This window comes from Apteryx rowi, unplaced genomic scaffold (assembly GCF_003343035.1).
Source record: "Apteryx rowi isolate R43461 unplaced genomic scaffold, aptRow1 scaffold_128, whole genome shotgun sequence".
In the NCBI taxonomy this organism is placed as follows: Eukaryota; Metazoa; Chordata; class Aves; order Apterygiformes; family Apterygidae; genus Apteryx; species Apteryx rowi.
Genome location: NW_020447508.1, coordinates 1,678,427 through 1,703,443, shown reverse-complemented (window position 1 = coordinate 1,703,443; position 25,017 = coordinate 1,678,427). Strand labels below are relative to the sequence as shown.

Genomic DNA, 25,017 nt, shown 5'->3' with positions numbered 1-25,017 from the left:
ATGGATGAGAGTAGCTGTGCTTTAAAAGCTGAGTGTTTGTTATCTGGGAGTTTGGTCTGGGTTAATGTTGAGCCTTGTGAAATGTGCTTTGACTCTTAAACATTAAGTGAGCCACTTGTCGTAACTTCAAACTTAATCTAAAAATTAACAATTATCCAAGTGACTCCTGATCTGAGCACTAGCTTAGTTCTGACCCACTAACAATGCTGCTTATTCTGTAATGCTCAACATTTTGCTGGAGGTCTTCCACTCAGTTTTGAGTGGAAGCTTTGAGCTTTAGATTGTGATGCTGTCCCAGTTTTACTAAGCCATGTGGTAGCAAGCCAGCATTACACATCAGGGCAGATCATCTCCTCTGTAAAACTCGAGATTTGCTCAATATTACAGTTAAAAGTTTAATTGTAACTTAGGGTTTTTCTAATATTCTTGTGAGAAGTTGTTTTTCCTGAACTCTTCTCTCAAAAGAAGAGGGTTTCAAGAGTTTAGTTTYGGGATAAGTATTTTTAGAACTGTTGATTTACACTGGGAGAAGGGATTAGCATTGGGATATGAACAACTTTGAGTCTTCAAGTACAAAATCTTTTATAAGAAAAGTGGCCTTTGATTTCAGACTTCTGTAAAAAGCTGCAGATGACTACTCTGGAATAGTAAAGGGATTGAATGCTAGTGTTCCTGCTGCTTGTTGAGAACTCCCATGTAATTTTCCCTCTATCCCTTTAGCTGCCTGTGGGAAATGTGTGTACCTTGTAGCAGCTGAGAATCCATCTTGTCACTGAGGAAGAAATGGGAACCAAAGCAGCAAAGATCTGAGTAGAGGTGAGGAGAATGAGAGGACAAAGAGCAGCTTGATGCCTTTGAAGAATCTATTAATTGTGCTTGTAGCTTTCTTCTGTAATCTTGGTTGTAACTGTTGTCAACTTTAAGTGCTCAGACCWAAGCTCTGGAAATAGCATATTTGCCAACACTGTCTTACCCCAAATCCCCTGGGTTAGGGAGAGGAGGGAAGGGAACCCCTTGTTTGTAGTTMAGTTCCTCAGAGGTTCCTTTTGTAGCTGGTTTGCAGCCAGGGATTGTTTTCTCTCCTGGTGCTGGAGCTGCAGGGCTGCAGTCTGCAAGTGGAAGAAGAGCGCAGTCCCAGCTTTGACATAATCAATCTCAAGCATTGCTCTTTCTTGCCCTGTAAAAAAACCATGCTATTACCCAAGGCTGTGGTATTTACACTTGAGCCAAAACTGCACATCTCAAGTCCTGAGTGGAATTTCCTGTGCAAATTATTCAACACATGCTGTGTTTTCAAGCCTATGCATTGTACTTTGAATATGGTAACTCCCAGTGGACGGGAACGTTCTCTGGCTCTGTATTCTGCAGTTTTCTTATGAACAGTCCTCCTCATCCTGTGTACAAAACTTCTGTGGTTTTTTTAATTTATTATATATATATTTTTTTCCATGAAACAAACATCACATACTTTACTACTCTCCTTTATGCTGAGATAAGGAACTTGCCCAGGGAAACCACATCTTCAGGTCCATAGACCCAGTGCATATTGTCCCTGTTATTCCACCTCTCATTCTGGTATTTTTAGTATTSAAATCTAATTTGATGAAGATTTACACAAAACTGCAATTCATTTTAGCTTTACTCTCTGCCTTCCCTGTTGTCTCATCCCTGTTTGTGATGCTGCTGCCTCTGCTTTCCTGTTTTAAAAATTCATGTCTCACCACAGATCAAGAAGAGTGAGCTAATGAGGTGTCTGCTGCTTATAAAGCATATTGATCCCCTTGTGCTTTGACATCTCCCCCCTCTTCCCTTACCTCCTCTCCCCCCACTTCCTGAGCAGCTGTCTCATACTGGAAGCTTGGGCAAGACTTGCCTTATCTTTCAGAGCAGTGTAAGCATGCTGTCAACACTAAAAAGGGTATATCCATTACCCTTGGAGTGGTGCCTGCTGAATCAGAGAACTGCTGTGCTGTGCACTGGTTCGACTTTACAGTTCTGTGCTTTCAGTAACTGGTGTTCTGATCTGTGATGGTAAATGGCAAGTTCCACTGAGTCTTGTTTTGTTGCATTTAAGGAATTGCTTGAGAGGATATGTTGGCTGAATTAGACCGCTCACTGAAGAGTTTTCAGGTAATGTTAATAGTCTCTGTGGGAGGTTGTTTTCTGTCCTTGTCCAAACTTGATTAAAGCTATTCTAGTTTTTATACCTTCTTCAGATGAGCAGCAAGGAATATTCTTGCCTCCTGGTCTGAAGTATCAGAAGTGCAGTTCTTTATGAATGTAAATATTCTGAGTTTTTGTCTAGAAGCACCATGTCTCCAGGAAAGGGAGAGAAGGGCTTAAGTTCTCTTAACAGAAAAAGTCGATCTGATGAATAAGGTTAGTTACCCCAAAGAGCTCAGTAAAGCTAAAGGAATGAAAAGCACAGGAAACTTGAAGGGCTCTAGTTACAAATGAAGAATAYGCAAGGATCCTAATTTGTCGTCCTTGCTGTTTGTTGTGGTTTCAAAATAATTGCACGATTGCCAGGGGATACCAAAGAAACGCCTAAATTTCAATGATTGTGATGTTTGAGAGCAATAGAGTTAGACTGGTATTTGAGGGGATCCACATACTTGAATTTTAAGTGCTTTATCTCATGACAGTACTGAATCTTGCAGCTGACATATTTCCAAATCATTGAAGCTTAAGCAGAGACAATATTGTCAACAGACTGCTGGACAGTCAAGGTGCCACAATTTAGAGCCACAGCAAAACAACAGGTGATGGTTTAAAAACCCAGTGGTGTCTTTTTTTCTTCTTCTTTTTTTTTTTTATTTTTTAAACAAAACAATCATTTCCCAATAAAGACTAAGAGACCAATAGTCACAGAGCATTTCTAGCTGTTGCTTTGCACTGGTTATTTTACTGGGAATCTAGAACTGGGAACTTCAATTTCCCCATGAGCCACATGCAGCTAGACTGTTGTGAGTAAGTGATGATGTGTGGGGAGAGGGGAAGGACTTTTAAATGAGCAGAAGTGTCCCTAAACATGACATTCTCCCTTCAGCTTCCCTTTCCCCACTCTCTACCCCTCTGCCCCATGGAGGAAGAACAGTAAGTAGAAAGTTGTGGAAACTGCAAGAAACAGCAGAAATGACATCTGTGCATTGGCTATAATCATTTCTCCCAAGATTTGTGGGGAGGAGAAACATCTAATTGGCATTTTATTTTTTAAAGGCAGAAGCTAGAACACTCCCCACAGCATGTGGGGTTTTTATATTGAAGAACAGTCTGGATATTGAAGCATGTCTGAAAGTGTTCTCCCCCCCTCCCCCGAGGTGGTTGGTTCAAGGCTAGCTGGACACACCTGAACATTTTGTCAATGTTGATCTACCCTAAACAGCAATTAGATTTTTTTCCTAAGCTGAGATTTGTGTAGCCTTGGACTATATGAAACTTATGCAAAATGACTATGTGAAGATGGATTTTCAAGTTATAAATGATGCCTTCATGACTCCTTCTGGAACCAGTGTCCTTTGAAATCACTGCCTGCAGGTACTGTAAAAGTGCTATGCAAACTTTAGTGGTCACTTAATGAGAAAGGAGCTTGTTTCAAATGACGGTGTCTCTGGGTGAAAAGGTTCTGTAATACTGAGTTGCAGGAATTGCTAGTTTCTTGCTAGTGCTTCAGAAGCAATAGAACAGATTGCAAAGCCTTGTTCTTTAAGTTCTGTTGTACAGAAATGTCTAGCCGTTASGTGCATGCTAAAGGCTTTTCCTCAATAGAATCAGACCTGCTGCATTACTCCTATGGCTGTAAAGAAGAGCACTACTCTCCTCTTCATTGGATCACTTGGGCTCACAGTTTGAGGAGTGCGCTGCTGTTTTAAACTTGTGTGTCTCGTGATGTTTACAGCACAGTGGTGATGAATGTTATGGATGGGTGTAGGTTTGTTGCTGTGTTACGAATAGTGATGTGTTTTCCTCTCGCATACACTTGTTTTTGGTGAAATGGTAAAGGATCTAGGTTGTGGTCAAAGGGGTCTCTGCTTGCAGAAGAGTGGGGTTAGGAAAAGGTGTTGTTCTCAGAAACCAAGGTTGAGTACAGTATGTACAAACATAGTACACTTACACATGCAGCTGATGCTGTACTTAGCGAACTCTGGAGGGAGCTCTCAGACTGCTCTCCAGAGAGGAGATAGCGGGCAGAAATCTCATGCATCTTTAAGTATCAGTTTAACAGCACCTGGGTCAAAACCACTAAAATCAGTTAGCTTAAATGCAGGGTTACTGCATAATATCACAGCTGAGTTCTGGTTGTTTAGGTGCCTTAAATGTGTGTTTTCTGCTTCACTATTTTTGAATTTCTTTTCAATTTAACCCTGAATTTGTACCTGGATTTGGAAGTTCCTGCAATACCTCTGTAAAGCTTTTGGTCTTGAAGTTACTTGTACCTATGGTCCACTGCTGCCTTAATGTATGTGTGTGTGTGTGTGTGTGTGTGTGTGTGTTTTTTGTTTTTTGTTTTTTTAATGATCCCTGGTCACAGGGTAAGAATCCCTGTTCAGTCTTTATGAAACCAGGCCCAAGTCTGGTCCATTTTAAAAGTAGAGTAAAATGGTAGTTAACAACTGAGAAGAATTCATCTTGTGTTTTGTAAATGGAGAGAGAGAATCAGATTCTGTATATAGGTATCATACATTGTATTATTTATTTTGTGTCCATATTTCTTCATGAATGATTTCTGAGCCTATTTTAAACTAAGCTGTAGGATTAGATTTGTGAATGCTTCTAGGGACATGAGAAATGTCTGGGGGGGAGGGTTCAGCAGTGTGACGTGTGAAATACCAAAGAGGCAGTCTGCAGGGTTTCTCTCCAGCCAAATGGTAAACTTAGAAAGAGGGAGAGAGAATGTAAGCAAACCTGGGCAARCACTGAGCTCTGCAGCTGGCAAATAATAAAGCACAGAGGATGAATGAACCATACCATGAAGAGGTCGAGAATTTCTATACRTCTGACCTCAAGAAACCTCCAGTGGAGAAAGTGAATGTTTGGCCATGCACTGGCGGGAGCAGCAGCAGCTCTGGAGTTTCCTTTTCTTGCCCACATGTCTTTTTTTGCCTCTCCTTGTTATGCCAAATAAGCAATCTTCTGGGGCATCCTCAGTGCCTGGATTATGGGCCGCCTTTCCAGCCCCCTTTTCACTTGGAGTTTTGCACTGCCTATGAAAACTTTGGCTGCTGCGACCAGGAGAGAGACAACAGCATTGCAGCAAAATACTGGGAGATCATGGATTATATTGATCCCCAGGGGCATAAGCTGTGTGGAGCATATATCAAAGATATCCTGTGTCAGGTAAGGCAGAAAATTAGCATCTGAATCCTACACTTTGGGCTGACCATGGGGGTGGTTTGTGGTTCTGATTGTCTTTATAGCTGTGTCACTCTGAAAAGAGGTGTGGGAGCAGGGGGAAAGTGGGCTGTCATGTCAGAGTAATGATACCTGATTCCCAGCATGCATTTTGTGAAGTGCCTTGTGTAGGGCACCTCGCTTTGTGGTATCTGGCAATATATAGTGATGTTTGATAGCAATAATGATTTATGAATCATTGCCCAGCTCATGATGATGGGAATCCTGCTGCTCTGTTTATTTTCTTGTAACAAAGGGGAGAGTTACAGATCAATATTTATTTTCTATTGTGCTTGCAGCTACTAGGTGGTGGATGGCAAATTCTACAGGATCAAATGATACAAGAATTATCAGGCACAGTATTTGGATTCCTAGGTTCCATGAAGGATGTGTTAAGATTGTGTTCCTGCCTAGGATGCTTCAAATGTTGTGGTTATTAAAATATAACAATGTTTCATAGACAGTAGCTTCATGTGGCTGCATGGTCCAGATGCTTCAGTTGCTCCGTTTCTTTCAGTGCTGTCTTCACACTGTCCATCTGGCTCACAGAAGCAGGTATTTGCAGTGACAAAAGACCAAGGGCACAGTTCTTCCTGGGCTCTCTCTTTTAAAAAAAAGAGCAAAACTGACCTGCCTTTAACAACTGTGTTAGTCATGCAGAGCAGGACTTAATGCATGCCAGAACACAAAGCAGCCAAAAGACACACTTGTTCTTAAGAACACAAAAAACTCTTCTAATTAAAATTTCCTTAGCCTTAAAATTTTATTTGTTTATCAAATGTGTTGGATACTGATGGGATTCTGGCATCTCCTTGGAGAAGAATAATTTTTGGCACTGGGGCTAAAAAAGAGTARGCTCAGGGTTCTCTCTGTCGTTTTACAGTTGGTAAACCAGAAAAAGGTGCATTATAGGTCCTAGAAGAACCACCAATATTTCCGTTTAGAAAATCTTTTGCATTTTGCAGGTAGAAAAACACAATAAAAATGTGACAATTGCCTCTTTAGACTTGGATTGCTCATTCTGCAGGACATAGTTTAATTTCACATTTGATGGAATTGTATTTTACAGCATATAAACACACTGGGATATATATTTTCTAAGTAATGAATTCAGACTCTTTCATATCTTTCTAGAGTAAGATTGCTGTAAAGTATTTGATGGTAAGGAGCTTGTAATTGCATTGTTATGTTGTCTTATTCCTGTTCAAGTTAGTGACAGCCATGGAAATAATGTTGGGTTCTTTTGACAAGTGTTATTTGGCTGTTGAATTAGTGGAGGAGCAAAAAATCTACCAAATGGTCTCGTTTTAGTGATGTCACTTTGCTGGATCTAATTGTTACTGGTGATCTCACTTGGAGGKGGTGGAAAATGATGACAGATTTCCATTCTACCCTGTTCACAATATCCTAATAATTAGTAGCCACTACCTGTGACATGTCAACACATGCTTAGTGCCACATCAAATACAAGACGACACACTCGCATATGCTATCTGGATGTGATTCTGCTAAGTGCCTATTACCGTTGTCTACACCAGGACATTGGGTAGACCGCTCTCAATAACAAGCACTTTTTTGATGTTGTTAGTTTGGAACTTGGGACATGAAGATTAAACACAGAAGCAGTGACAGATGAAATAACATTATTGGTTTTTGTCTTCTGAGCAAAACACATTTCAAGAAAGATATAGGTGCTTATTGATAAACCTAAATTCAGTGTCTGCTCTAATACTGTGAAGATAGCATTATTTCACATTTTTTGGGGAACTGGAGTAGTAGGGATGCATTGTAACACAGCCACAGCAGCCCATTCAGTCAGGTGTTTCTTCAGTGCCCAAAACAGTGGACAGTAAACAACAGTCCAGCTGTTTTTTTTTCCTTGCCTTCCTGGTGTGGTAGTGAGTGGTGTGCTGGGAGTTGAACAGAGGAAACTGTTTTTGGTGACTGCAGCAGCCTCACTGGTCCTGCAGAGCCCAAGAAGGAGCTACAGAACGCCCCTTACCTTGGCACTGTAGCTGTGTGTTTCTTTACAGATGGAAAATGATTGATTGGGGATATGTTCTGGATCATAGATTTCCTGCTGTCACTCTAAATCAGCTGTTTCTATTAAAAACTGACTTGAAGAGGCATCCAGATTGTCTATAAAGCAATCTGGCTCTGCTTGGTAGAGCTACTTCAGTTTACACCTGGCAAGATCTGGGGCTATATTTGCCAGTTACGCTTGTTGTAAATGTTTGCAGGTTTAGAACCTAGCCCTCAGCTGAGCTGTCCTAGGATTTAGCCTAAAAACTGAACACGAAGCTCTGAAAACTGCCTGTAATGTTCTTAAGGAGATGTTGTACAAGTTGCATGGCTGCTGAAACTCACTGGATGCATACCTTGCTACATGTGCTAGAACCGTTGTATGGCCACTGACTGAGAGAATGTTTCTCTACTCAAAAAGCAGTCTTGTTCAAGCTGATTGAAAGCCATGATACAAGCACGTGACAGGAGCCTAGTGCAGGCAAAACAACATATTTCTTAAGCCAGTTTTAATCTGAGGCCTGACCTGTGATTGCTTGAACGCATAGTGTTAGTCTATTGTGTCCTAGTTTGGACCAGTAGGAGATTGTGTACTGCACATACAGGTCAGTGCTTTAGAGGTTCTGTCTCCTTGGTGGGGGAGGGTCTGGTGTGGTGATAGGCAGCCCCAGCTTTGTAACGTAGCATGATGTGGTTCTGCACACACTTATTTGCAATGACAAGGAAGAAACCCGATACTCTTGCAGAGAAACTATTATAAAGTGGCACAGAAGTATCAACTTGATCTTAGCATCTTCTGCTTCTTCTGCTCTATTAAGTATCTGGATTAATTGTACTGTTTCATGCACACTAGAGTGAAATGAATGCAGACAACCAACAATTACTGCAAGGCCACGTAATCCTGGGAGTTTACGTCCACCCTGAGGAATGCCTCCACCTCGTGCATTTTGCCAGAATTGTGCTGCAGACATTCTTTGCCAGGCAAATGATGTGTGGGAAGCTGAATGACTGGAAAAACAGCAACTGCTCAGGGGCTACACTTTGAGATCATGAACTGTAGGAGACCCTCATACTGCAGACTGTCAGCAGAATGGAGATGACTGAGCTCAGAGGTGCTGAGAAAATGCCCTGTCTCAGAGGAAGCTGCTTTACTGTTGGTAGTAGCTCTCATATCCTGTGCTGGGAGTTTGATTCTGTTCTAACTCCTACTGAGGCAAATTAAAAATGTTTTCAGAGAACTTAATAAAGTTATCACTGCAGAACAGAATGGAGAAGAGCTTTAAACTGCAAGTGAACTGTGGAGACTCAGGTGCAATGAAGAACATTGAACTAGCTGCAAGGACACAGTGGGTTCAAGTAAGCTTTCCAGAACTCAATATGCAATGCAGGTTAGGCTCTATCTACTCTTTCCCACCTTTCTTGGTGAATCCCTATCAGGCTAGGTGACTTCTAGTCACTTGAAACTAGTACCATATTTTGTGGAAGCTGCAGTTTAACTAGAAGTTCGACATATTTGGGTGTATATGAGTGCATGCTGGCAGAAGCTGAGGGGGAAAGCAATGGATAATGGACTTACTAGACTGGAGGAACACGCCAGCCAGTTGTGGTTGAAGTGCTTGCACCAAAGCTGCTTTCTTTCAGGGAGACAAGGACAGAAAGGCACGCACTTGTGGCTTTGGCTTTTTTGGACAAAAGGTAATCAGGACATAATGGTGCCCTTCTTTGTTCAGGGAAGAGCTTAAACACAGGAAAAATGCTGTGGTTTTGTCATCTGAGGCTGGGCTCAGGCTGTAAGGGCAGGCCTGGGGGACTTGTCTTCACTTTGCAGATGGAGAGTTCTGATTTGGAAGGAGATGAGTGTGGCGTAGAAAAGAGGTACAGACCACTGACACTCACACAGAAGAAGTCTGTCCTGGTATCTAGCATTGACCTGGGACAGCTTTGTCTATCTTCGATTCCTTACAGATGTGATGTCAAAGCAACAGAAACCAGTTTGTTCCATGCAGTTTTATAATCAAATAGCAACAATGAAAAGTGAGAAACCTAGCACATGATCCAAGAACTGGATAGGCCTTTGGTACTTTGAAGAGATCATATCTGTTCTTAGTGTGGCCAAAAGCCATTGAGTTCTTCTGTAAACAAAGGATAGTTTGCTATGCTAAGTTTAGAATGAGGGTCTCTAGCCTTCACATTCAGTATTCTGGAAAGGCTGCTATTTGCAACAGAAATAATGACTATACTTACATAAATGCCTCAGATTTGTTTAATGAATTTTGTTTAATGAAGCAGAAAAAAACCCCTAGTATAGTAGTTCTTCATTCTTGGACTTGTCTATGTACTTACCTTCCTACATATCTGTGCAATACAAACTCTGGATAGACTTTTTCAGGCTGCTGACATGAAAAACAGTAAAATCTTTCTGCAGAATTTAGCTCCTTCTGTTAACTTCTGCAGTTTTGTGCTGATTAATATAAATAGGTGGGATTTTAATAGAAATATTTTACAGAAGTTCTGGCCCAGAATTTTTGCAAGATGAGGAATTTGAATTTAAGCACAAATTCAAACACAGTGCATGATTTCCAGTATTTAACCTGTATTTTGTGCAGCTAAAAATTTACTTGCAGATGAAGGTGTATGATTATAGATGCATGCATTTGAAAATGTTGCCCAAAGTGACTGTTTCCAAAGATCATGTATAGAATCGATGGTACCTACATTAATTGCTTAAGATAAGATTTATTTATTCCAAATAGTTTTAAATCTCAACTATAGTTGACTTCAGTGATACTCTACATGTGAGAACATGACCGTTGTACAGCATCAGGACAAAGATTCACTTAGCCCAGGATACTGTCTGACAGCAGCCAAAAGCTGTTGGAGGAGAGTATAAGAGGAGAGCAAATACAAATACTTCCGCAGAATATGCTCCCAGCCTCCAATCCCGTTCAGCTTAGGAACTTCCCGAACTGGATGTAATTTCTGTGTATTTAGTGATCGTCAGTGGCTTCTTTCATGCAGTCATACAGGCTCCCCTTGAACCCATATACATCTTTAGCATTTACAGTTTCTTTTGACAGAGTTTCACCTCCATTTTTTAATCTAGCTTCTGCTAGCTTTATCTGATGCTCCCTCACTTTTCTGCTGGGGGAAAGAGTGAACAACTGATCCCCATCCATCCTCCACTGTCGCTTGTGATATTTACAGATCTCTGTCAGACTCTTACCCCACTCTGATCATCTCTCTTCAAGACAGCTCAGTCCCACCTTACTTAACTGTTCTGTATCTTGGTGGCCTTTCACTTGTAGTTTTGCCATGTTGCTTTTGAGAAGGAGACCAGAACTGTGCAGTGTTGAAGGTGCAGGTCAACCGGTATCTGTTTTGTTCGTTCTTTCTTTTCTAACACTTGATTAGAGCTAGGTATGTGCTTAAGTAGTTTAAAGAAGCAAGATCTACATATATCTGGAAAAGGCAGTRATACCAATTGACTTGAAGGATATGACCAGATTTGGCACTCCATTTCAAGAAAGGGAAAGTCCAGGGAAGAGCAGTCAGCGTGACAGACATATAGAAAACACCACCTGAGGGAGAAGATTGAGGGAAGTGGGATTGCTGGTCTGGAGAAGACGGGAGGCTAATGTTCTTTAGAGTGCAAAAAGTTGCTACAGTGAGGGCATGAAAAAATTCTTTTCCCAGTCTGTTAAGAATAGGATACGAAGTACCTGGTTTAAAATCTAGCGGCAGAGACTAGGGARATCTCTAATGCTAAGGGTACTTATTGACAAGAACAGATTGCCTGTCACTTTCTTAAACCTCTAGTAATGGAAATTCCACAGCATCCCTAGACAAACTTCTTTTGGGAATAATTTAGGTACAGCTGATTGTGCTTTGGTAAAGGAAAGTACTACCAGCCTCTGAATTCACTTTAGCCATATTCTCTGTTTTTTACTATGCCACTTCAAAGATGATTCATTGCGCTCTTTGCCTTACTAATTATTTTTCATTTTATTTATTGATTTGCTTCCATGAAGGTATCCCTGCTTCTCCTGGATGTGTGTACACTGCCACATATTTAGTTTCTTTTACTTTCTAGGAATGTTCTCCATATGCTGCACATCTTTATGATGCAGAAAACCCTCAGACGCCTCTTCGAAACCTCCCAGGACTTTGCTTTGACTACTGCTCTGAGTTTCACTTCAACTGCCACTCCGCTATCAGCCTGCTGACTGGTGATAAACACATCCAAGAATGCTGCGAGACAAACAAGACGCGCTTCTGTAACCTCCTTAACCTACATGATAAGGACTACTGCTTCCCCAATGTGCTAAAGAACACAGCCCTCAACCGTAACCTGGGCTTGGTGGTGGAGGACCGCAAAGGCTGCCTCCAGCTGTGCCTGACAGAAGYTGCCAACGGCCTGAGGAACCCAGTTTTGATGGTCCATGCGAATGACCATACCCATCGCATGTTTGTAGGTGAACAAGTGGGTGTGATCTGGGTCTACTTACCTGATGGCAGTCGGCTGGAGGAGCCCTTTCTGGATATTAAAACTATAGTGTTGGCTACACCGTGGATAGGGGATGAGAGGGGCTTTCTGGGGATGGCCTTCCACCCCAAGTACAAGTACAATGGGAAGTTTTATATCTATTACTCTTACATGGATAAGAAGCAAGTGGAAAAGATCAGAATCAGTGAATTGAAGGTTTCAGCATCTGATGTCAACAAAGCTGATCCACACTCAGAAAGGTAAAAGTTCACATTGAATGCTACTGTATACCATGATGAGGAATGATTTTCTGTCCTTGTCCTCCTCCTTCCTTGCAGAACCAGCAAATTTCCAATCCCAGTTTGCTTTAGGCATGTGACTGGACCTGTTATGAAGCTACTGGAGGCAGGGTGGCTCAAGGTCATGTGGCAAACTAGATGGAAACAAAACTGAAACTAGAACCAAGGATCTGGACTCACAGGTTTCCTTCCATCTCCATCTTGTACCCTTGCCTTTTAAAAAGCAGTACGTTACAGCCTTATCTGGAATTAACATCTGCCCTGATGTTGCTTAATACTGTAGAACAAACTGAAAAAACTTTCTGGTTTTAGTACTCACTACAGGGATGTTTCACTTAGGGTACTATACATTCATCTAATTGATCTGATATGTGCTTCTCCCTCTCGTTCCCCCCTGCCCCCCCCCCCCCAAAAAAAGAAAAAAGCTAATTATCAGTCATGAAGAAGAATTTGTTAATAGTACAAACTCAAAATGAGTTTCACAATCACCATAGACCTCAAAGATCCTTCTAAAGCCCTCAGATTCACCAATTACTTCTCATATAGGGAAACAGAACCCATTTGTGACAAGCAAAGTTTCCAGGTCAACTGTTCCATCTAGGCAAAAGCTTTATATATTTTTAGCCTTGTTTTTAGATGAGTTTTGRTATTCTTATGCCTACAGTGATGGGTGAGTTCTGTATCAGAAAAGGTGTTGATAGGGCTGGCTAAAGCCCTAGTTCATGGGCTGTCAAATGGCAGAGAGGCCATGGTGCTATATGGTTCATGGGAAGCATGTTTCCTCAAGGGACTCTGTACTGAAAGGACACCTGCTAGAAAGCATGCAGCCAGCCTTGTGCTGCAGGTTCTTCCTGTCAGAAAAAGGATGCAACTCAGCCCTTGCACTGTATTTGACAAAGCTGAAAAGACTGTACAGCTGGGAAATTTGATTTCTTTTGTAGAACGTGTGATGCAGTGCTTCTGCAAACTAACCAAATGTTCAGTAGCTGCATGTGGAGCTATTTCTCTTTTTCTTTTTAGGAATCTTCTGGAGCTTGAAGAACCAGCTGCTAATCATAATGGTGGACAGATTCTCTTTGGTGTGGATGGTTATATGTACCTGTTCACAGGGGATGGAGGGAAAGCTGGAGACCCTTTTGGAAAATTTGGAAATGCTCAGAACAAGTAAGTAGGAAGGCAGGCAAAAGCCTTGAGCTGGTASACCAAGAGATAAGGCTTGGAGGTAAGGCAACATGGAAGAGCAAACTAAAAGAGCTTCCCAAAAGTGCTTGTGCATCTGCAAGTCAGTCTGCAGTATTTCAAAAATTAGTTAAATATTACATTTCGAAAGCTGAGGGGACCCACTTCCCTGAGAGTGAGAGAGAGAGTCTTTTGTGACTTGATTGATTGCAAGACATACCAGCTGTTGGTTTATTTCTTCAGGACAGAGAATTTTTCTTCTGGAAAGGGGGAAGGAGGAGAGAATTGTTTATACTTTCACTTGGTTCTCATGCTGGGGTTTATAAATCTGTCTTTATCTGCCATTTTCTTTAGGAGCACTTTGCTGGGAAAAGTCTTGAGGATTGATGTGGATGGAAAAAGCCCAGATGGAAAGCCTTATCGCATCCCTCCTGACAATCCTTTTGTGTCTGATCCCAAGGCCTGCCCTGAGGTGTATGCTTATGGGGTCAGGAATATGTGGCGCTGTGCGGTTGACAGAGGGGACCCTGTCACAAGAAAGGGAAGAGGGAGGCTCTTCTGTGGGGATGTTGGGCAGAACAGGTTTGAAGAAATTAACATCATTGTGAAAGGAGGGAACTATGGCTGGAGAGCAAAGGAGGGATTTGAATGCTACGACACAAAGCTTTGCCATAATTCCTCTTTGGGTAAGGAAGAAGTTTCTTGCAGGAGACTACTTAAAGAACACTTATTGTGCTATATGTATTTAATCAATTATAGTGCCATTTTTCCAGTGAAGCTAAATCTATTGTTATGTGTTGAAATGGAGTTTGTTTACTTGTTAAGAGCAGAAATCCCTTCTCTCCAGTCTTAGAGCGTTGGGGTGTAATGATGTCCTGTGTCTTCAGGGAATTTCCTGCCATGCACTGCACTGAATAAGGAGTTTAGGGTCAAAGCCTGTGCCTCTTGCAGACAGTTTTTCCAGAGTCAGGAAGACAATAGATTGGGTTTAAGTACAACAAGTAATATTTTGCTTTCTTTAGAAGCTCTGAGCCATGTCTACAGCTAAGGCAAGGGGACCAGGCTGGGGTTGAGATCCTGAAACAAATCCTATGGAGGGGGCAATGTACCCCAGCAAGTAGGACACTGCAGCAGAACACCCAAAAGCTATGCTCTGCGTCTGACTGTGTGTGACTGGACAAACTGTCTCTTTCTGCCTTTGTGCCGCTCTCTCTAAAAAAGAATGGATACCACTGGTCTTTGTAAAGATCTTGGAAAAGCACTGTAGAAGAACTGGGTATTATTATAATGTTCCTTAAGCCATTGGAAGCAAACACTTGGTCTCAAGCTCATGTAGATGATTCTGAAACATTTGTATGAACAGGCAAGTGTAACTGTGGAGCGTGTTATTAATGTTTCTCCTCTTCAGTGCTGGTATCCACATGGCTCTGTTATTCTAAAACAATTCTAATAGTGGTCCAAGCCTCAGCTGACAACACACCTGCTTTAGATTTTGCTGTTAAACCACAGCTTTTAATGAATTACATTTATCCTCAGCATTAAAGACAAGCTATTTGTTCCAGAGGAAAAAAGTGAGGACAGGACTAAAATTTTGTGGGATTTGAAATTCTGCTCCAAGTAAGGGATGAATTCAATTTTAATGTTGTCAGAGGCAAAGCCTTTACTTTTTATAAGTCTCATGACGCATCTTTTCTATAGATAGTACATTTATGCATGTTCTGTGCTGAGAATGACAGCAAATCCATAAAGGTGTGGAGTTGACTTGCAACTGTTTGATCGCATCCTCTTCTGAAGAAATGCTGGCATTTGCCAAGACAATCTGTTCAAATGACTGGTGCCGTGACATACCTATAWTATTTCCTGCAGGCTGATACTGTTCTATATTGCTTACTGGATGCAAAGAATCTTGGTCCTATGCATTATGGAAGTTCACTGACCAAGCCTTGATGAACTACACAGAAAGCTCTTTAAAGCCCCTGAATCAGTTCTGTACTGGAGTAAATAATCGAATCCCTACTGAAATTTAACTATGCTGTTTATTCAACTATACCAGTCCTTCCAGTCATTTTTGTGCCCATCAGTGTTACTGACCAATTGCTTTTTGATGCTCCCTAAATGTAATTCTTTCTGCTTTTCATGCATATGCATTTAATAGATGACGTTCTTCCAATATTTGCATATGGCCGCAATGTGGGGAAATCAGTCACTGGAGGTTATGTATACAGAGGATGTGAATCACCCAACCTGAACGGCCTGTATATTTTTGGTGATTTCATGAATGGGTAAGATGGAATTCTTTTCTCTCCAGTTCCCATTTTGTACATGTATTTGCCTTGTCTGAGCAGAATAAGCATGTCAGAGCATCCTGAAACCTTTGAGCTGGAGTAAATGAGAATTCCAGATGTCTGGGCATTAGATTAAGGGCTCTGTTTGACCATTATAATGACATTCTGATTGGGATCTGAACTTCCTCCAAGTTAGGGTCCTTAGGATAGTGGTGGGATTTTTTTGTTTATTTGTTTTAGGCCTGTTTCTCCTAAAGAAAAAATTAAAGCTAGTGAACATTCACAGTCCTAATTGACATTTTATTTCAGTAATGCATAATTTTGGCAGGTTCTAATTTTGATAATGGAAACATAAAACACAAGGTTTTATTTTTCATCTAGTCGACTTATGGCTTTACAGGAAGATGAGAAGACAAATAGATGGAAGAAGCAAGATATCTGTATTGGTAACACAAAAGCTTGTGCTTTCCCTGGAATGATCAGTTCTTACAGCAAATTTATCATCTCATTTGCTGAGGATGAAGCAGGTAGGGTATCTCAGTAGCCATATCTTTACTGGAAATTGTACCCTGTTAGTTTTGTGTTCTAGGACAAATTGTGTTGAAAGTGAAATTATGTTGCACCTCATAAATGCTACTAAAGAGCAGGCACTGCACAACAGGTTTGTAGCTATCTCGGCATGGCAGGTAGGGTTGGTGTGTGGTTCAGAGATGTCTCCTGCCCTGTGAGGCTCTTGCAGGCATGCTTGATGGAGAGCTCAGGAAATAAATCCTCATGTGAACTGAGTCTGAACACTTCAGGCACACTGAGGAGTTTGAACTCGTGTTTGTTTCAGGCTTATCTCTCCTTTTGGTGCTGTTTATGCTGCTCTATTAATGAAAAGGCTATGTCAATAGTTTGTTCTTGCACTGTAACAGCTCATCCTTACTTGAGTTCTTATAGTTTGTCTGAATCTCTCCCTCTTTCTTAGTATAAATTCCTCAGACTTCACAACAACGGCACTTCACTTTGTGGGTTATAGACCAAAGCTTCATTTGGGGATGAAGAAAGCCACTGATTTCAAAATTTAGTGCAAATGTCTTAATGCACAGGATTATTATGGTCCTGATGACTAGAACTTTCACCAAATGCATATGTTGTTCATTTTTATACAAGTCTCCTGACAAAGGCCTATGTGATGCAAAATATTTGCAAACTTCTTGAGAGAATCTAGATGTGCTTTAGCAAGTTCTGATATTTCACGATTCAGCAGAAAACATTTTTTTAATGGAAAGATCCTACCTGATCTTGCTTGCATATTCTGTCAGAGATGCAGGGAGACCTAGGAAATGTGGCTTTATTATGAAATATGTACAAATTTTTTCAACATTTGGATGCTAAATGTCCCTTCTACTGGCTACTCTTTTATAAACTAGTGTGGTGCTGTAATGTAATTTGAAATGCAAACAAGAGTTTTGCCTTTTTTTTTTTTTTTTTCCCCCAAGCTACAATAATTTGCCTGGATACTGTACCAGTGGCTGCTGAAGGGAAGGCATGAAGAGTAGTTGCTTTCCTCAGTCACAATATAGTAATAAGAGGCTTCTATTTTACATGGATGGCCAATATAGCTCCTGTTGGATTTTTTTTTTTTTTTTTTTGGCTATGGTTATGAGATGGCTAAATATTTGTTGATATTTGTTGTGTGGTTTTTCCCTCTATTTGTAGCTTCTGGCTGCTTCTTTGGTACAAACAAGCTTTTAAAAATACATATTTATGTAGAGGAAAGTAACCTTTTAGAAGGCCATTGACATGAAGTAATGAAGGTTCTGCTCGTGCATTGTGCTTGATATAGGACCGCTAGTTCTGCATGGTACGCTACTGAAATCAAGAGCTCATTCTGTGTCCCCAGCAGTCTGCCTACACAGGTTAGGGTGAGACCAAAGCCCCCTCTTTGCAAGTAAGACACTGACTGAGGGGATGACTGAAGGGGTGTTTTTTTCTGACCATGTGAATTAGTGGAAAAGCCAGGGAACAGAGGGGAATGAAGAACAGGGATTTACCTTGTCATTTGCATCTGAAGGTTTTCTTACTTTTTTCTTCTCTCTTTAGGTGAGCTGTATTTTATGTCTACTTCTTATCCCAGTGCCTATGCACCACATGGRTCTCTCTACAAGTTTGTTGATCCTGCAAGGTTAGTAATTAAAGGTCAGTTTTTCTGTGCCAAATTCTTCTATAATCACTATGTGTTCTACAGCTATCACACTAGATAAAGAGCACTAAGTACTACTGATACACAGTCTTAGCAACCCGCACATCCAGACTTTGGTCTCTGTTAGCCTGCTGTACATCTGCTTCATCTTTATCAGTTTCAGTGAAGTTATTCCACACTCATATCTGTGCACCTGGAAATAGATCAGGTTCAGAAAATAATGTTTGCTTGTTTGCATGTCTAAAGTATAGCACAGTGGTGCCTTAAAAAAAATGACAATTCATATTCTTCAGGGTTGTGAAGGAGATAGATAATATTTTGTCTATACTTGAGCCAAGGACCTTGTAAAATTAAACAAACCTAATTTTGCAACAGCAGAGAGACTTCTCTCTTCTGTTTTACTTCATACTGGCTGGCATGTATCCCTTTCCATCATAAAATGCAGGTAAATCACAGTAAAAGGCTGATGGTATATGACTGCATGAAGAGAAATAGTTACGGTCTTCAAGGCTTTTGCCCCATCTCATAAGTTCAAACCTAGCCCAAACTGCGTAAGGCTGAAATTAAGTTGCTAGTGAAATAGAAATAATGACACAAATTGATGGTCTTGCCAAACATCCTAGCATGGCTTGATTTTTCTACTCAGATATGCCTGGGAGGTTGTCCTCCAGCCTTTGCAAACAGGCCCAGACTGRGGCGGGCCATGCGGAAACTGGTGACCTTATGCTCATGGATGTGTGTGCAGCCTGTTTGTGGGAGAAAGCTGGTGCTGCTAGTCCTCACACCACCCAGCATCTGTGTACAAAGGACTCTGATATCCTGGATGGTCTCAGTAGTAGTCTCCCTTGCTGCTAAAGCAATTTAAATTGAAAACAGATGTAGAATGCTTTACTGAGGCCAGCCTCTGAGGCTCCCACAAACTCTKGCTGTTACATGGTGAGGCTAATGCAGTTTGACAGGATTGGCTATGAATCTTCCTCAGGCTGGTTAAAAGGCTATCATTAAGGTAACTGAAAGGCACTGGGAGGCAGATTCTTCCATGACTTACTGCCATTTCTGACTTGACAGTAGTACTGTGGGGATGTCTGTCCCTGACTGCATGCAAGGAAAACCGGCTCACTGGAGTCATCATGTGCCCTTAAGAACTGCCACTTGGAAGGCAGATGAATAACTTTGAATCCTTGATTAATTTTCCATGTGAAAACCCTTCTCCTTATGGAAACTGGGGGAGAGGATTAGCCCACACTGTAGAGACCCTGATGAAGGTCTCACATAGATGAATATTAAAGCTGATGGTGGAGGGGAGAAGGCTGTGAGAACACCTCTTGCAGGTTAGGCACCTAATTCTCCCTGAAATCAGTGAGACTTAAGTCGTCTAGTGAAAACTTCAAAAATGCCTGCATTTGTAGAGATCTGAAATGACACCAGATCACTGTGAAGGACTTTGGTTAAATAAAAAAAAAAAAAAAGTGCAGTCCACAGATTAGCTGCAAGCCCTCTAACAAAAAAGAGTGAAACCTGGTGGTTCATGCAGTATTCAAATAATAAGTGGAACTTGAAAACAGAATTTTCCAGGCATTTTTTTTTCCTTTTAAGCAGTTATCCCTGCTAAAGTCTGCTTTTATAATAAGCATATTTATGCAGTTTTTACCTTCCCAAGCTTTTGGATCTTGCTAAAAATCATTAAATGAGTTTCAAATCGTCCTGTAAGGTAGATAAAGTACTAATGTGTCTATTCTGTTGCTGAGACCTCAGACACTAACAACATGAGGAAATCAAGAAATGTTTTCTTGGGAAGGTAAATCAAAAATTAGGTAGTTCACCCAAAGTCTGTACCAAGATGGTGGGAATAGGACTTTGAGTCCTTTACTCTAGATGACTTTGCTGTAACTACTTGAGGAGACTCCTGTCTTTAACAGCTTATTGTCTGCCAGGAAGCCTTTGAACTGCGTAAACTGTGGTTGACCAAAATATAAGATTTTCATCTTAACAAAAAAAATATTGTGAGCTAGCCTAAACACAGAGAGTTTGAGCATCCTGTGTTTTATAAATAAAAGCCCTGCAGCCTCTGTGTGACTGCTTAATGCTTCATCAAGACTATTGGGATGATAAATCTTCTCCCCTTGCTGTCTGTAAAGCGTGGAATGCAGCTTTTTGTTTTACAAGCAGCCTGAAGAAGCCTTTCCAGAAGGCTGCCTGCCTGAGAACAGTTGGAGGGGCCGTGCAGTAATGCACAGTGTTACTATGACTCCATGGGGGTAGCAAGCCCCCCCTGCCAACAGTAAGGTGATTTTGTTGCTCTGAAAGGTTTTCTGGAAACAAGCCAGTTCCTCCTTGTGCTTTTGGAGCTTTCATATTCATCATTTCTAGAGCAGGATCAGGCACTTAATCTGTTGGCTCATTGGAATTCTATTTTCTGGTTGCCCTTGTTACCTTAGCCCCTGTCACTGTTCAGCTTTGCCCTTGTCTGTTTGGTTAAGCACTTAACAAGCTTGCCCGGGGTGTACAAAGCACTGGCAGTTCCTGTGGAAGTTGAGGTTGCTTGGCTATGGAGCAAATCAAGTCCTGACATCTCCAGATCCTTGACTGTACTCTGGCCTCCTCCTGATCCCATTATGAATAGAGACTATCCATTTTTCTGTGCAATTTAATGCTGTTTATAGGATTCTTCTGTTTCCTCCCCCCTGTGAGCTATGGCTTGGCTGACTAGTTCCTCTGTGACACCTTGCCAATGGGTGTAGTCCTGTTCTGTCCAGCCCACGCACTCCCTGCTTCCTGCCCACACTTCAACACACACATTGGCAAGGGTAGCAAGCCATACAAATGCCTGCTCTGAACCGGTGGTGGGACCACTGCCATCTCCCTGAGGGCAAGCCTATAATTTCCCTATGGACCTCACAGAAAAACAGAAAGCAGCAGAGCCAAGTGTCCCTGCTTTAAGTTTGTCTCTCAAACAGTGCTCTGAGAGACAGCAGAGGGGGGATTTGACCTCTGCCTGGATTGGTACCAAATTCCCTCAGTCAGGAGGAGAGGGAAGAGGTGTTAGGTGTTGCTTCAAACCCCCCCCCCCCAAACATGTTCTACAATCCTGCCTTAATTAATAGCCTGTTCTTTTTTTTTTTAATTGAAATGGTGTGGAGGAAACACTTGGCAGTTTCCCATGTCTGAAGGAGAGTGCTAGTTAGCTAGTTACAAGAAAATATGATGTCTCAGGTCATGCTTTGCTCTGTGCTATTAAGCATAGCAAACTGGAAGAGCCTGCTCTTATGTGTCTTAGAGCAGTTCCYGGGGGGGGAGGGGGAGGGCAGAAAACACAGCTATGTTTCTCCTCTTTGTATCCCCCCCTCCCCTTCCTGTCACTTAGAGGTGACAGCTTTGCCTTGGAGAAAGTGCACATGGTGCTTTTGTACTGGGGGAAGCTGCCAGGGAATGCCAGCAGGAGAGGAACTCGAGTACAGCTTCTCTGCAGCCATCACTTCCTCCTGGTTCCCTTCTTTTGTAAACCCTCCCTTCTCGATGTAACAGTACCTTATAACCAGCCAGCACCCTTGGCAGGTTGTGCTAACTTCTGTGGAGCTGCATGGGAATATTCTGCTGAACGGACAGAAATCCTTACGCTGTACTGCAAGCATGCAGAAAGCATTCTCACTGACTGGCCCTATGCCCGTGAATATGAGACTCCCCCACCTCAAGGTGGGATGCAAGAGCCAGTATTGGTGTGGACAACTCAAAGTGATTTGGAAGTCTGAAATATATTGCATTATACCAAAAAGGTTCTGGAAATAGTGATGCACTGTACCTCCAGCAGCAGAGACATGTAACTGAACATGCCTAATCAGCATTCTTGACTTAGTGGTGGGCCATAAAGAATATTGAACAGGACATGCAGGCAGGTCAACATCCCATGGCCTAACACACCAGCTGTCAGTGATGAAGAAAGAATCCAGACTGCATGATGGCATGAAGTTGGCCAAAATGGTGGTAGAAGAGAAACTTCAGGATTCCAGCTGCTATTAGTAATCAGACAGGGATTTCATGGATTGTACCCCTGCATTAGGCTCAGATTCCACCAAAATTGCACTCTAGGTGCCTATGTGCTTTTATGCCTCTTCCAGCAGAGGCAAATGACAAGGGAGGACTGATATGTGCCTCTGGAACAAATAAAATTCTAATGATTTCTCAGATATCTGCATATCTTTCTGTGTTTTTCAAGGAGAGCTCCACCAGGGAAGTGTAAATGGAAGCCTGTCCCAGTGAAAACAAAGAGTAAACGTATTCCATTTGCTCCACGTGCAAGTAAGTTGTTAGGCTTTATTGTTATTGAGAAGCAAAACTGTCAACAGTCTTAAAGGTATGTGATTGAAAGGGTTAGTGATCTTTAAAGCACTGAGCAGAAGCAATCTTTGAAGTTAGATAATCTTGCTTAATGAATGCTTCTGTTGTCTAATTGATACAATGGCTTTTTAATCCCCATCATTCTAAATCTTGTCAAGCAACAGTGTGAGTGGGCATCACAAGGGAATGGATGGCTTTGGTTTAGGCATTGGATTTGGACTGGGAAGTTCTGAGTGCCTGTCCCAGCTCTGCAACAACCTCCTTGAGTCAAATAATGTAATCCCCCCATGTTACAGAGCCTTTTCCATAAATCTAGGGGAGTTAATCTTCCTTTCTCCTGGCCTTTTTCAGTCCTAGGACCTAAGCAACTAGAGCAGGGATTGCCTCTTATTATTGAGTAGAAGCAATGTTTAGTGAGGTGAGGTTATGTTTTCTGGGATTTCCAGATATTAGTGTAATATGAATAATTTGTAATGTTAAATCTGCCAAAGAGAAATGTGCATGCTTTCATCTTATTTCTGGACTTATTTTCCCAAATATATATTAATCATTTCTCTTCTAAAACTAAACACATTTTATTTCTAAGAAGTCCAAGGCACCTATGATAGAAAGAAAGAAGTAGGCAGGTTTATGCAGTCTGTATTTCTTTTCTTAGACTGTGAGATATTTTTCTTAGCTGTAGCTCTAGTAAGACTTTATATCAGCCATATTTCTGAATCAGCCTTTTGCCTCAGAGCAGAGATGCTGAAACATGTTAATTACTTTCCTCAGAGACCATCCTTGAGCTGCTTAATGAGCCTTCAACAACCCAGCCTCCTGAAAGATCATCTTCCCCCACTGGAGTCACCCGAACAATTTCTTCTAAGAAAGCTAAGAAGACCCAACCCACTAAAATAAAAGCATCAGCAGTGAAGCCAGCTTCAGCTGGTAAAAAGACACAAAAAATCAAAGCCAAGGCTAAACGTTACAAGCCAAAGCAGAAGGTGAAGGTGACAAAGGTTTCCAAAACTACACCAGTGCCGTCCTTGACAAAAAAGAACTCCCACCTAACCAGAACCAAGAAGCTTCCCCAAAGAAAGGAGCAGTAACTAAGGAGAAACTGGTGGAGAAAAGAGTAGATTAAGAAACAGCTTTTGAAACTGAGTGAGATTCCCAACAAAGCAAGTCATTTAGAAGATGGTAACTAATTTGACAGGTAGGAAGAACACTTTCAATAGAGACCAAATTAAAAAAAAATCAGTTCATTTGTTATGCCAATGATGTTTCTTGGGGTAAATTCAGTATTGATCCTAGGTGCTTTTCCATTAATGTCAGTCTATATATTCTATTAAACTTTAACAGCATCAATATCCTAATGTTAACTTTCTTTGCAGTTACTGTTGTGAAGTCCTTTTCTGACATAAGTAGTTATGAGAGTCTCTGATAAACATTTGCTGGTAAGATTTGGCTTTGTATGTCTATGGCTAACAAATACAAGTGCCTGCAGCTTTCAGAGCAGTTATAGCAAGCTTGCTAGTAGGTTTGCATCTTTAATACAAAAATATTATGAAATAAACATGTAAATGATCTCACCTTTCTTTCAGTGTTATTTTGTGGTCCTGAACACTGAATTTCAGMTGAAGCAGATTTTAAGAGTAGTCGCCTTTCAGATGATGTAATCAGCAGTGATTTTTTTGTTAAACAGTAGTTTCTTCAAGTTATGGATCACCTGCAGGTCCCACAGGATGCAATTTGGGCTAGAAATGTCCAGCAAATCTTTAACACCCTCCTCCTTCCCCCCCCCCCAAAAAAAAGACAGAAAACAAACAAAACCACAAACCACCCCCCAAAAGGCCAGCTATGGCTGGGCAATTTCATTGAACTATCTGCTGGCTTCTAACTGAACAGATGTTTTCTGTTGGATTCTGTCCTCCTATGTCTCATGACATTATAAAGTTCCTATGTATCTTACACCTCTTGTATTATATAAGCTGCAAGAACTGATTTTTTTCTTCCTCCACATTCCCCAAGGTACCCAGAGGTACCCAGAGCAGAATTATTGCAACTTCACTGTATGGCCAGTTTAGACAGTTGAAATAGCTCCAGCATGCATAACTGTTTCACCAAGACTGCTAATACTCTGTGTGCGAGAGGTAGGGCCATGGACATACCCCAAACAGGCCCATTTCCCTCTTGACACTGCGTGGGGAAAAAGCAGCGTTCTCTGAAGCTGCAGGTAATAACCAGAGGGGGACAAAGACATCACTCTGAAGACAGAGAAAGGAATCTTTCCTCCAAACTGTCTGCAAACTTTGTCTCCCCAGAGCTTTAGAAGGGTCCTTTATTTAACACTTGCATTAGAAATCATTAGACTTGAAGCTCTGGATTCAGAAGCTTAGCACATCTCTGAACATAACTGTCAGAAACTTGTGTGTCTAGGGGCAGTTACTGTGCAGCTCTCCACTGCTGCATCTTTTCCTTTTGAGCACAGGGTACGGTCAATGTTGGAGCTAGAGCCCCAAGCTCGAGGGTTCCTGGGGGCTCAGCCACTCTGGCAATAGCTATATTCCTTCGTACACAGAGCACACTCTGAAATTAATTTGCATGGGCATCTGCAAAGAGAATTAAGCAAGTGAGGATCACTGCCCCTAAAAGGGTTATATTATTTTTGGTGTAAGCAGGGGAATCCTAAACCTCAAATGTTTTCTAAAGAAGTATATTTATTTGAGTTGCAGAGCCACAGTCTAGCTTAGCCTGTGCCAGCACCTCATACCCTTAGGCTAAGATGGAGCCAAAATAAATTGCATCATTTTGCAAGTTCAACTTAAAATGGAACTGCTTTCAAAGTTATGTTTT

The 25,017-nt window shown here is 41.5% G+C and overlaps 1 protein-coding gene across 8 annotated transcripts; it reads left to right on the top strand.

Moving 5' to 3' along the window:
* The first annotated feature begins 721 nt into the window (after positions 1 to 721).
* Positions 722 to 23,759, top strand: HHIPL2 (HHIP like 2). 8 transcript variants are annotated; one of them, XM_026055929.1, is made up of 11 exons: positions 722 to 816; positions 2,075 to 2,130; positions 3,220 to 5,337; positions 11,504 to 12,156; positions 13,216 to 13,359; positions 13,729 to 14,060; positions 15,530 to 15,656; positions 16,041 to 16,186; positions 17,748 to 17,829; positions 22,061 to 22,143; positions 22,954 to 23,759. In XM_026055929.1, the coding sequence occupies exons 3-11, from the start codon at positions 4,954 to 4,956 to the stop codon at positions 23,268 to 23,270; spliced, it is 2,268 nt and encodes a 755-aa protein (XP_025911714.1). In that variant the 5' UTR covers positions 722 to 816; positions 2,075 to 2,130; positions 3,220 to 4,953; the 3' UTR covers positions 23,271 to 23,759. The 8 variants fall into 8 exon arrangements, with proteins under 8 accessions (XP_025911714.1, XP_025911719.1, XP_025911718.1 ...); XM_026055934.1 differs by lacking the exon at positions 3,220 to 5,337; XM_026055932.1 differs by lacking the exons at positions 722 to 816; positions 2,075 to 2,130 and adding an exon at positions 5,691 to 5,946 and having other exon boundaries at positions 5,253 to 5,337.
* Positions 23,760 to 25,017: the final 1,258 nt, after the last annotated feature.